The 12613-nt window shown below is 43.8% G+C and overlaps 2 protein-coding genes across 2 annotated transcripts in view; one reads left to right on the top strand and one right to left on the bottom strand.

Annotated features, from left to right (window-relative positions):
* Positions 1–8643, bottom strand: part of DCTN4-p62 (dynactin subunit 4) — a gene marked incomplete in the record, with an annotated part of 58305 nt that extends 49662 nt beyond the window's left edge. Inside the window, 5 exon segments of the mRNA XM_077656464.1 lie at positions 1895–1996; positions 3348–3391; positions 6421–6599; positions 7542–7612; positions 8505–8643. Coding sequence (XP_077512590.1) covers positions 1895–1996; positions 3348–3391; positions 6421–6599; positions 7542–7612; positions 8505–8633 — 525 coding nt within the window.
* Positions 8644–8830: 187 nt separating this feature from the next.
* LOC144115741 (bolA-like protein 1) overlaps positions 8831–12613 on the top strand; it is a 28537-nt gene continuing 24754 nt past the window's right edge. The window contains exons 1-2 of the mRNA XM_077650232.1: positions 8831–9193; positions 10067–10117. Coding sequence (XP_077506358.1) covers positions 9116–9193; positions 10067–10117 — 129 coding nt within the window. The 5' untranslated portion in view covers positions 8831–9115. The remainder of the gene's footprint in view (positions 9194–10066; positions 10118–12613) is intronic.

Genomic DNA, 12613 nt, shown 5'->3' with positions numbered 1-12613 from the left:
AACAAGGCTGGCCGATGGTGCCACTTTATTTTTAATAGCATGAATGGCATGACAGCATCACAAAGCGTGGCAAGTGTTAAAAAACAGGCAAGAAGAGATAAAGATTTACACCTCTTTAATGATTGCATCAATAACTGCATATTAAGGTATGACAACGTTCTTGAAATACCAATTTTCTTGAAGAAATGACGTTTTTTCAGTTTTATTTGTATTTATAACCACGAGCACATCTTCTACCTTTTGCATAAAACTTATAATTCTACCTAGTGCCATTCAAGAGCTACAGGCTAAATTGGTACTTGCACCACACTAAATGAAACAAAAAAAATAAGAAAAAAGGCAAGCTGCTACACGTGAAAAAAAAGATGAGGGAAACACTCAAGGAGACCCCTTTTTATAGGTACGGTGCATTTTAGCACTCTAGGACTTTCTTTCTTTTGTGTACAGAAACTTACACACTGAAATACTGAATTGAAAACTTGTTACATTGAATTTGTAACCTTCATTATTATTGCTCCCAAAATGCAATTTTCTTCTTTTCTCTCTGACAGCAACATGGATGTAGTTACACTACACTCAGTGAAAATTTTCTCTTGAAACTTGGCATGCTCAATTATTACATACCAAGACATGAAATGAACTAGGAACATTGAAATCCACAAACAATTTATGTTGTGGCGTGTTATCTGAACATCCCTGCATTTGGAAAGCCAATGTTAGTGTATGTTTTCACTTTTATTGTGATAACTCACGGCAAACTTATCACAAACTCTTTGTTCTAGTTCATTGCACAGCTAATAGGTAGACCTGCATTAATTCTAAAGCATGATGGTGTGCATTAGATTTTTTGCGAGTTGTCACTGTTTGGGTGAGAGACAAATTTAGCACTTTTCAAAGAAGATATGATTGAAAAATTACCAAATATTTTTCCTATACCTTATACACACTGATGATATTAGCATGGTATGCTAACAATTCAAAACAAAAAAAGAAATTTTATTGCATCGAATAAACTTTTTTCGTTCAAGAGGTGCCATACCTTATCGTAAAATTTCGAACAAGCGGCCCAACCCATGCAAGGGGCCCTCCTAACTTCACTGTTAATTAAACATTTCCGCGCCGTTCCAGGAAAGCCCCCCCCCCCCCCCCCCCCCCCCCCCCCCCCCCCCCCCCCCCGACCGCTCCCTTATCACACACCCGCGCCCAGGCAACACTGGCCTGCCCCATCGAGTCCAAGAATCCAATCCAATCCAAGCCTGCTTTTCAAGCCATTCGCATGCCCATTTGTCACACGCCATTTGTCTTGTTTTGGTATTGTCAAGTTGGCAATGCATTCGCACACAGTGGCGAAGAAAATTTAGGTCATACAATGGCATTGGGAAAACGGAAGGAACATTCACCAAACGTCTCGAGTTCAACCGGAAACGGATACGGGAATGGGACAAGAATTTCGAGAAGTTGCTATAGCAAAACTACGGGACAGCAAAACTTCGAAGAAAGTTGAGCAACGGCGCGCCGGTGTTTAGTGAATGCGTGGACAATGTGTTCGAGTTCTTCGAGCGGGAAAGAACGGCAGGACGTTTTAAATCCATGTGCACTGTGTTTTATTTTTCCTGGCGGAAAAATGTCGCCGCCCAATTTCGGCGCCGTTCTGGGATAGCAACCCCCCTAGTTTGCCAGTACTTTGGACTTGTGAGGGTGGGGCGCTTGCTCGAAATTTTACGGTAAGTGACAACAGAACTGACTGTTTCGGTAACAAGCAGCTATGACAGCCACTGCTAATGGAAGTGTTGTTCCTCTATTACAGTTATACTTATTATACCACAGGTAAGTTTTACACAGAGTAGTTATCATTAAGAAGCTGACTGGCCCATGACAGCTATCGACACTCACTAGCAAATTGCAGGTATCCTGGGCGATTGCTAGACTTGCGTCGTTCTCGTTCCATCTTGTCCCTCTGGGCCATCAGGCGGTAGTGCTCAAAGAGAGCATTTACCTGCAATTGTCCAATCATTTCAGCAAACGCAACCACAGCTTCCAACACACACCCCATATTTTCTGAGCCAATGAACTCCATTCATAAGACACATCATTAAAGACAACAATACAGACTCTCTTGCTTTCATCCAGAGTCAGTGAACACAGAACACCTTTCAACATAATACACACAGACAATGCACATAATATATCACTTCCACTTCCCAACTTCTTTTAAATACCCCAGATGCTCATGTTTTCCCATAGAAAAAAAAAAAGAAAGCTGGGTTCGTCCAAGTGTAAAATCGCTGTGAACAACTTCATCTCTGCGAGCTGCCCATTACATCACCACATTCACCTAAAATTCCTTTTTGTGCCATAAGGAGGTCTACCAGCAGTCATTTAGCACACTGTATGCATTCGAAGCGCCTTAACTATGCAACAATGTCCAGCTTCTAAGCAGGCAACTAATGCAATATACTAATGAGTTACATGTGAGTTGCAACATTACATGTCGCTACCTACCATCATCAGCCAGATTAAATTACTTGCAGTACCAAGGCCCTCTCAATGTCAAATTATCCATATCAGAAAAGATGTAAATCTAGAAAAATTGTACAAAAGAGTTGCTATTGAGCCGATCAGGTCTTTATTTACAGGTGAAGTCGTCTTAGGAAGGTATAGACCTTATCATGACCCTCGGAAAAACTAGTCTTCTGGGCTGTGCGGAGAACACTGGGGAGCTTCATCCTCAACTCTTTCCTGTACTACGAGCACAGCCCCGTGCCCAATATGGACATGGGATCTCTTTTTGAAAACATCTATAGCTCGCATAAACAAGGGTCACAGGAAGCACACGATGACACTGCTAACAACTAAGTTCATTGAAAGGTATACAGACCTCATATATATGCTGGGCAAAATAAAATTAAAAGATAACTATTTTTCACCGGATTGCCCGGTGTACATTCAACAAAAAAATGCCACACAGTGTAATGCTGCCTCTCTGGCACTTGCCAACCATGCTCTGTATAGCTGCCATTTTGCAACAACTAACCAGCGAGCCTTCATTCAAACTGCCCTGCAAGCTGGAATTTCCTTGCTAAAAAACTAATGCTACAGAAAGCAACTAAGATTTTTTTTAGATTTTCAGTCAAAAACAGTTACCCTTCATTTTATTATCCATGCTACAATGGCTCTACCAGTTAAGTAAAGAAACATTTCATGTCACCGATGCTAATCAAGATTTCTAGAAACTAGGCACAGGTACACACAAAAATGAACACAGAAAGCATATTAACACAATGCCCCTAAAGGTGCTTCGTGACCAAAGAACAGAAAACTTAAAGGGGTTAAGAGCAAGAGCTCACCCGCTTGTTCCATGGGCTTTCGAACTCTTGCCAACCACCAGTTGCTGCACAAAGAACATTGCACACAGTCGAGGTGATGCTGCTAACCGAGAAGGAATGCAGACTGAGGATTCCAAGCCATGCAGCACAGTTCTACATGTGTGTCACGATTCTACAAAAACCGGGAATGGTGGTTAGGCCACTTGGCTACTGGGCCGGAGTTCCACAGGTTCAAACTCGGCCACATCGGCCCCCGCGTTTCAATGCAGGCGAAACACAAAAGGTGCCCATGTGCTGTGCGATGTCAGTGCACCTTAAGGATCCAGGTGGTCGAAATTATTCCCAAGCCCTCCACTACGGCAACCTCTTTCTTCTTTTCTTCTCCCACTCCCTCCTTTATCCCTTCCCTAAGGCTGGGGTTCAAGCCTCCACAGAGATGAGAGAAAGATACTGCGCCATTTCCTTTCCCCAAAAACCAATTTTTTCCTTTAAGATGGCAGTTGACAGCTTGTCTTACTGCTTTCTTTCCTACTTCCTGTATTTATTAATAATATTAATAATGGCACTTTCCAAATCAGAACCTGACAATGAGAAACCACATTACCCCTAACAACAATTACATGAGACTATGGTCTAAGGATTGTTACTCACTGGCCCCGTCCAAAGAAAAAGTCACACATCAACATCAGCATATGCTCCACTACAACCAGCACTTCTCTACAGCTGGTGTTCAGAGTACAAGTTTTTGGCTTACTACAGATTCACCCCAGCATATTGCTCTAAAGAATTTGTATGGTTCACCCTTCTTCGATCACAGTGTGAGCCAAGGAGTGGCCACATACTGTCAAGTGGTTGGTCATACAGCCCGACACCCTTAGCAGCAAATCAGCTGAGGTGATTCCCTATATCTACCTACTGCCATGTCACTCATACGTACAAGCACCCATAGCATCAGTTCCACTTTCTGTAATGCTTTCTTAGAACTGCTGCTCATAGTACTTCTTGTATTTGGATCCAGTTTCACTCACAAAGCTGCAAGGCATTAGATGATCTGAACAACAGAGAGTTCTCATTATCATCGACTTCACAATATGAAACTGCATGACTTGCAAAAAGGTAGGGTGGCAAGTAAAAAGAGTTTAGCACAAGTGACCGATCACGGGAAAGGCGGTACGGCAACACATGGTGCTTCAGTTCATGAACATGAAATAACAAGTGCCATGCTGTTCCCACTCATGTCTCAGTGGTTCACACGACAGCCATCCTCGTTCAGGCATGGTAGTACCAATACTACCTTTCAATACATTTTGTGCATCGGTACTAGGTATTGCTTACCAAAAATGAAAGGATCAGAGTACTGGTATCAGAAATACATCTTTTGTGTACCGTATATTTTAACGATACTTGATACTCAAAAAAAGAAGTGTGCCACTGATTTTGAGACAGCTGTGAGTAAGACTTTGGGCCAACAGCGCTTGTTCAGGCGTTAGTGCACTGAAAAAAAGGGAAGAATTAGAGAAGATAACAATTCCATAGCTCAGTTGGTAGAGCACCGGACACGAAGTTTGGAGGGCATGGGTTCGGAACCCACCAATGGCGTGCGGTGTTTCTTCTTCTGCTGTTCAATTATCTTTCAGCTATAAAATAATTACATTATATTAATATCCCATTGATTAAGCCCACAAACTATAAAAGAAAAGCGAAACATTCCCCTATGCTACTTGCTTTCAGCGACTGTTGGCTTCCTTCATGTATTTGTCATAACAAGCCCCTCGATTCCGTTCCCTTGTCTGCTCTGGAGGATTTAATGTCATTCAAATTGAATAGCATTAGACACGTCAAATGCATTCTATCTTTTTCAGTAAAAAATAATGTCTTTCGCAAAAGACAGCAATGGCGATCAGTGAAAAAATAATTCTTGCAATTCAGGGGCATCAGTGCGCATAAAAGGTATGTGAAACTGTCGTTCACTAAGTTTAAGTTGGGTGAAAACTTTTCTGCGCAATATTATAAGGTTCAAATATTATTTCTAGCCATGCTGCAGCACTTTAACCATCAAAAGCCAAGTCAAGTATAAAGTGAGCCACAAATTTGATAAATGCAAACAAACAATATGGCTGACATGACGAAGCTTGGAGAAGTGCAGAGCGTGAATACGATATCCAAAAGGCACAGCGCTCAGTTTTCTGAGCTAAACGTACATGAAATGCCAGCCAACAAGAAACACAGAACCCAGAATGATTGACGGTTGAGTTTCATGTTCGGCCATTGCCATTGGCCACTGTTCAGACAAAGTAACATCTATCCATGACAGCCTCTAGTGCCAATACTTTCACGCCAAAATAAACATTTTTTTTTTTTTGCAAAACTCAATAAACGAAGCTTTTAAATTTGGCAGTGCGCATATTATTTTTTCCCGCTGCTTGTTTTTGCAGCGTATCTGGTGTTCAGAGTATACATTAGGTTCAAGCTCGAACAAGTTCCCCAAATTCATTCGATGGCGAATGTCATTTGAACCTATAACATTAAATGCTCCCACATAGCAGCTGATTAATGAAAATGGGATGTTAATGCCATTTTACTCAAACGACATTAAATTTGCCAGTATTGCAGGGGTATTAAAGGCTGTTCAAAGGGCAGCTTTGAACTTACCACAGAGCAATACCACTCTTCAGTGGCAAAGAAGGCCTGGAACCGAGTATGCTATCAGCATTACACTGCCCTAAGTGATGTCTCTAAAAGCACACATTAGGTTTTGTCACATATCCGGCTGCCACCTCAGCAGCAAAGATGTAACGCATGGTTTACACAGAGGCAAAACCAATAAGGATGCACACATTGTAATTATGTGAGTCCAATATGATGAAAAAAAAAAGAAAAGATTTTCATTCTAGCAAATTAGACAGCCAACACTATAAAGCCCTTTCAGTCCCCAAGACATACTCCACTAATCATCAATACTCCAATCCCCAAGCCATTACCCAAACCTTGCTATTAGTCAGGACCTACCAACACAGGTAGCTATAATTACTTATACTTCTGCTGGACTTTTCCCAGGGCACAATCTAAAGGCATAAGAGCAGCAGAGGCGTACCGAGTGCTTGGTCAGGCAGTCCCGCATCCTTGGTTGACCAGCGACAAAGTCCACAGGCCATATAGTATACCTTCTTGGCCACGGTCTTGCTAGGGTCCTCAGGCGTCTGCACCTGGATGGTCGTGGCTCGCACTGACAGTGTGTGCCCACAGCTGGGGCACTCAAAGCAATTTGAACACCTGCACCAGAGGCAACCATCCAGAAACTGCAAACACAACTCCTGGAACAGCACTTCAAAGCATATGCACCACAGAAAACAACGCAAGCTCAACAAACCTAAAAAAAACTCCACAAAGCAGCCAGTCGTGCAAAGAGATAAAAGCATACAAAACCAACTTGTTTCCAAGTAAAAAGTGCTAGCATTCCACTAGAAAGACACCAGACAACAGTGCAGACATAGATGCACTGTTTTAGTGTAGGCATCCATGCCACTAACAAACTACAGAGAAATCAAATCCACATGATTAAAGGCGCCCAATCCCAACCATGTGTAACCATGTTGGCAAAGCAGCAACATGCGGTGTCAAATATTGTTGCACTGATAGCAGCAGCAACCTTTTCAATGCTAGAGATCACGTGCAATGTTGCCACAAGCGCCACATCAGTGGCTCACTGCACTGCAACAGCAGTAGAAACATGCCAAGCCCCGTCAGTATGTATTTAACAATACAATATATTAGTTCAAGCTAAGCAACAAGCAAGACATACAAAATTTACAGCCCACTCTTTTTACATACCTTACATTGTAACTAACACCGCCCTAAAAATTGTTACTGTCATGGTTGTATGCATGTAGCCCATACTAAAACGAAAAAAACTGCACTACCAGTTACAAAGGGCTCCAACAAGCCAAATGTTTTGGGACTGATCACTACAGTGCTACGTTATGCAGTTCAGTATGATTCACTCAAAAATACTACACTGCTGCTGCATTTATCTGACCGAACAGTAGCGCAGCACAAAAATAAACTATTATTATTTAAGCGCATTATTTATTTCCAGTTATATTCCCATTATTTATAATCTTATTCGGTTTCTTTCATTCGAAATGCTGGGCACTATAAACCCCAAAAAGAGAGTAACAGAATGTTAACACAGGGGGGGGGAGCATGGGCACTCACCTATTTTTCTTCAACCGGGCTTCAGGTGATGGCATGTATTCAAGGCAGTTTGAGCAGTAGTTTGAGTCCACCTGCACGTTTAGAAACCGAATAAAAAAAGGCACAATTGTAATTAGGGTTAATTACCCCATAAACTACAGGTAGCACAGCTGTAGTAATATAACGAAACCACCAAAGAGGCACCAAATGAACCTAACCCGCAGTCAACCCTTCTTGCTAGAGCCACTATTATTGAGACACAAGCCCTTTCAACAGCAGGAAACTTATACCCGCCGCGGTGGCTCAGTGGTTACTGCGCTCGTCTACTGAGCCGGAGTACATGGGTTCGAACCCGACCGCAGCGGCCGCGTTTCGATGGGGGCAAAACGCAAAAGGCACCCCTGTGGTGTGCGATGTCGGTGCGCATTAAAGATACGCAGGTGGTGGAGAACATTCCGGACGCGCCTCCCATGATGGGTTGGCAAAACAAAATGACGACTACGAACGTCAAACATGAAGTTCAACTAAACTAATGCAATTTTTTGACGAACTGACAGAAAATAAACAACCCAACATATAACACTTCGCGCAAATCAACTGGCTGTATGAGATCACTGTGAAGCTCAAGCGAACAGCTGACAAAATGACGCGACTGTGCTAGCTGCTAGCAACAGCGCTAGCTGCTAGCGACTGTGCTAGCAACAGATACAAACATCTGTTCCTAACTCAAGCAGCTCCGGCATTCGATGGGCGGCTATGGTTAAACTGCGGCGACAGTTTACGTCACTATTCGATTATAAAGCGCAAGCCTTATCGGTTACTGTAAGCCCCCTACCAATGGTTTTGTTGTAATTATTACGGGGAAAAGAAAATCGCCTCAGTTACCGAAAAGAACAGATGGTCGTTCCACGCCCAAGGCGGCGCCGGCGAACTAATTGAGTCACGTCAAACAAGGTCTAATGAAAACCCAACGGCTTTACATACCTCATGAGATACACAGTCACTGCATCTAAGCTTGGAACAGTGCCGGCAAAAGTATATTCGAGTTATTGGGCGCCTAGAATCACAGCTACACAGATAGAGCACTCGCTCATTCGTAAAGATGTCCGCCATTTTGCTCAAGAGCAATACGAAACTCACTCGAGCTTCTCTAGCTGCGACATTATTGTGAATATATTCACCTATTGTAATACTTTGATTTTAAGCGTCTTAAAAATAATATTTTAATATAATAAAACTTAATCTTTATACTAGGTTTATACTAAACTGCAGAAGCTGTTTCGAAAGCGAAGTTTTCATCAAAAGTTCCACCATCATCGCTACCAGAACATGGCAGCCCCCACAGCCTATATTTGGGTTTCGTGATCGTTTGCTGCAAATACCGTTTAACGCACTTTAAGTGCGTTAAATTGTGAATTCTTTTAGAATTCACGTATTCAATACATTCTGTACATAGAATGCTTACTTATAAGAAATTTAAATAAGCGCTGTCATTCTTCAGTTTGGTTCTCAGAGTGCTGGTACTGTTGCATTGAGCGGTCAGACTCAGCTGCTTGATTTGCACATTGCACCCTGCTGTAGTAGGTACTTCGGTGATGCAGCGTTGCTTTGCTTTCATGGAAAGACGTCTGCTGACCTGCGGCGCAACGTACTTTGTGACAAGAGCTGCGTCTGTGAGTGACAGCTCCGGCTAAATGCGGATCAATTTTGCCGTGGTAGCTACCAGTAAAGCGATATGCCACAAGGGTTGGAGAAATATTTAATGTCCATAACAGTACCTCGGGGACATGCAATCGGGGAACGTGAGATCGAATCATACGTGTTGTGTGACGCATTATCTCACTGTTAGTCAGGGATACTTGTCTAGCTACCAGTTTAGTAGCAGCTTAGCGAGTTGGAAAATTTCCATCCACTTTCATATTTACTTGAATAAGACAATTCTGTTTTATTTAACTGCACGGAATGCATGCTAAACCTCACCGGTCTATCAGTGGCCAGCACTTCAGTTTTTTTCCCAACAGCGTAATTGTGCACTTGCATACGAACTGGCCTGTGTACCTGCACATTGCCCGAAATGTCTCGCTTTGTTTTGGTGAAACAGACCAGGAAGCCAGAAAGATGCGGGAAAAAAAATTGCGAATCCTGGTCACACTGGCGTGCTGAAGGGAAAGTAATGACATTTTTTTTTTCTGTCTCGTATGATGTTACGGGTGGGGTGATGTGCACGTTTTTGACATGCAGTTATATATACATCTTAAGTGCTCCTAAAATTTTGTGCAACAGTTAATTTGTTTTTGCTTGCGATGCTGACTGACGTCATGGAACTTGACGTTGCATGTTAAAGCCAACTGTGTGACGGACGATGGCCATGAGGGGGGTGGCGTGCGTGCGTGCGTTCTTTTCCGTCGTTCGGTTGACTCGACGGCACATAGATGGGGCTGTGACTGAGGGCAATGCATGCACCACTGCCGAACTGCTGATACAACACCAATATGCGCTTTTTGGGTGGACGCAAAAACGAAGGAATGCCTTCTTTTTCTTTTCAGGGTGGACAGACAGAAGCCAGGATATTGAAGAAACTGAAAGAAGCCCTTACAGTGAGCACATGCCGTGCGCATGACTTGAGCCAAGGCTCTTTGTGTGAGCGTATATAGCTGCACCATTGTGCAGGGTCTAACTTTCCGAATCGACACGTGGGCTATGGGGGGCGTCGTGGAGGGTTCGGGATTAATGTAGACTACCTGGGGTTCTTCATCGGGCGCTGACATCGAAAACCGCTCAGGAATTTTAATGCGATAGTATTCAAAGCCTCACGGGCATGCTCATGGGTAAAAAAAAATGTGGCGTCGGACATCCCAGGTGGCCGAAATTATTCCGGAGCCCTCCACTACGGCACCCCTTTCTTCTTTCCCACCTTTATCCCCTCCCTTACGGCGTGGTTCGGGTGTCCGCCGATATGTGAGACAGATACTGCGCCATTTCCTTTCCCCAAAAACCAATTATTGACGCGAAAAGCTTTGCTAGGCTCGTCAACACCGGGCTTCGCGTGAGCCACACTGCGGATTTGCAACAGCTGCGCATGCGCGAAACCGAGTGACGTCACGCGAAGCGCAGGTGGCCGCAGCCGTCGTCGCCGCCGCGCGCTGCCTCCGTCGTCTGACCTTTCGCCATGGAAGGAGGAGAAGAAGACCGAGAAGTGCTAGTGTGGGAGTTGGAGATATAACGATTGTACAAGCTTTGTATACCTAAGGCAACACGTTTTGGAAAAGCTAGAAAGGTATACCCAAATTGTAACCCTATGTATGAAGAGGGTTCACCAGTGACAGTGTCCATAGGAAATACATTGGAACTTTCAGAAGCTGTATCGTGTCTAAAAATGGACAGATTTTCATGAGGTTTGTGGCAGCGTTTTCTTTTTAGTGAACAGAGGAAATGTTGCGGACAGATTTTATTTTTTAAGTTAAATTTTTTTACAATTCAGAGGTAAATATTCAGAAGAATTGCACTTTTAGATATGTCGGTCTTTCATGTCATCTTGTGAAAAAACTAAGCCAGATATCAAAATTTCGTCCGCAAAATTTCCTTCCTTTTTCTCTCTTGGTTGTTAAGCCGCAATTTTCATCCATATCGAACCTAGTGTTTGCGTTTTACAGGCTCTGAAAGTTGTTTTTGATTGTAAAACATTTTATTCGCCGGGAAGAGCTTGGCAAGAGGTCGCGTTAAGTGGTCGAGAGTACATAGCCCTCGACGACTTTGTCAGCCCACTCCACCGCCAAAACTTGCGTTCTGGGGTCAGAGCTAGCCAGCACGGTCTCCCACCGCTCGAGAGAAGGAGCTGTAACTAGATCACCCGGAGGTGGCTCTATTTTGCAGTCCCACAGGATGTGATCGTAGGTAGCATGTTGGCCACAGTGTTTGCAGTTTGGGTTGTAAAGATCTGGATAAATGTGCGCGAGGAGTGATGGGGTGCGTATCGATCTCGTCTGTAGACGACGCCACGTAACCTCTTGTTCTTTAGTAAGTCTTTTGTCTGGAGGGGGGAAAATTCTCTCTAGTTTAAAATGATTGGTGAGATCATGATATGTGATCATTGAGTCCTTCATGAAATTCAGGGAGCCAGACTCATCCACTGCCCGGTCGACGAAACCTCGGGCTTTATTGTGGGCTGCCTCGTTCCCCGGATTCCCCGAATGGGCTGGGACCCATATCAATTCGGAATAATATGGTGAGAATTTGGTTGCGTTAAGGATTCTAAGGGAGGTGTTTGTAATTCGCCCTTTAGCAAAATTATTGATACCCATTTTGGAATCGCTGAGGATGATGCTCCCTTGGGTATGTGCTAGGGCGAGGGCTATAGCCGCCTCTTCTGCCGTTTCAGAGGATTTCGTTTTGATTGTCGCCGAGACGATGTGGTCACCATTCTCGTTCACAACCACAACTGCAAAGGCATTGGTATTTTTGTATTCTGCCGCATCTACATAAAGTGTTGCAGCGCACTGTCTGTATTTCTTATTTAAGGCTTTGGCTCGTGCTTGTCTTCTACCCTCATGGTGTAAGGGGTGCATGTTTTTGGGGAGTGGTTTGATTAGTAGGGCCGTCCTATAGGCGCGGGGTAAGTCTACTTTAGCGTCGTTATTCGTAGGTTGAAAGTTAATTCCGAGCTTTAATGGCTCAAACAGCGCGATTAGCCAATTCCAGAACTGGCAGGAGTATTCTGAAAGTTGTGTATGTATTTTCTGTGGGGATTTGAAATTCGCGCCATATGTAACCACTGCGACGTGGCTCCACCTGGCATCAGCATATTTTTGTCGCTACTACACTCTACCACCAACCTCTTGGTTGTCTGTGTTCGTGCACGCAGGTTTTTACTCAGAACTTGGACAGACTTGAGCTCTTTCTTCCCTTTTTTCTTGCTTGGGCCGCTCGAGCTTATGGTGCGTGACGTTGAGCTGGCGCGCTGTTTTGACAAGCTGCACAGCGTTCCCTACCATGACAAAGCGATCGACGGGGGTTAGCAAGACGGCCCACACCATTGAGGAATTGGACAAAGGGCCGCACCTGCACCATTCTATCACACAGTCATGGGTCGGGAG

Source organism: Amblyomma americanum, chromosome 1 (assembly GCF_052857255.1).
Source record: "Amblyomma americanum isolate KBUSLIRL-KWMA chromosome 1, ASM5285725v1, whole genome shotgun sequence".
NCBI classification, from domain to species: domain Eukaryota; kingdom Metazoa; phylum Arthropoda; class Arachnida; order Ixodida; family Ixodidae; genus Amblyomma; species Amblyomma americanum.
This window is presented reverse-complemented; position numbering and strand designations above follow the sequence as displayed.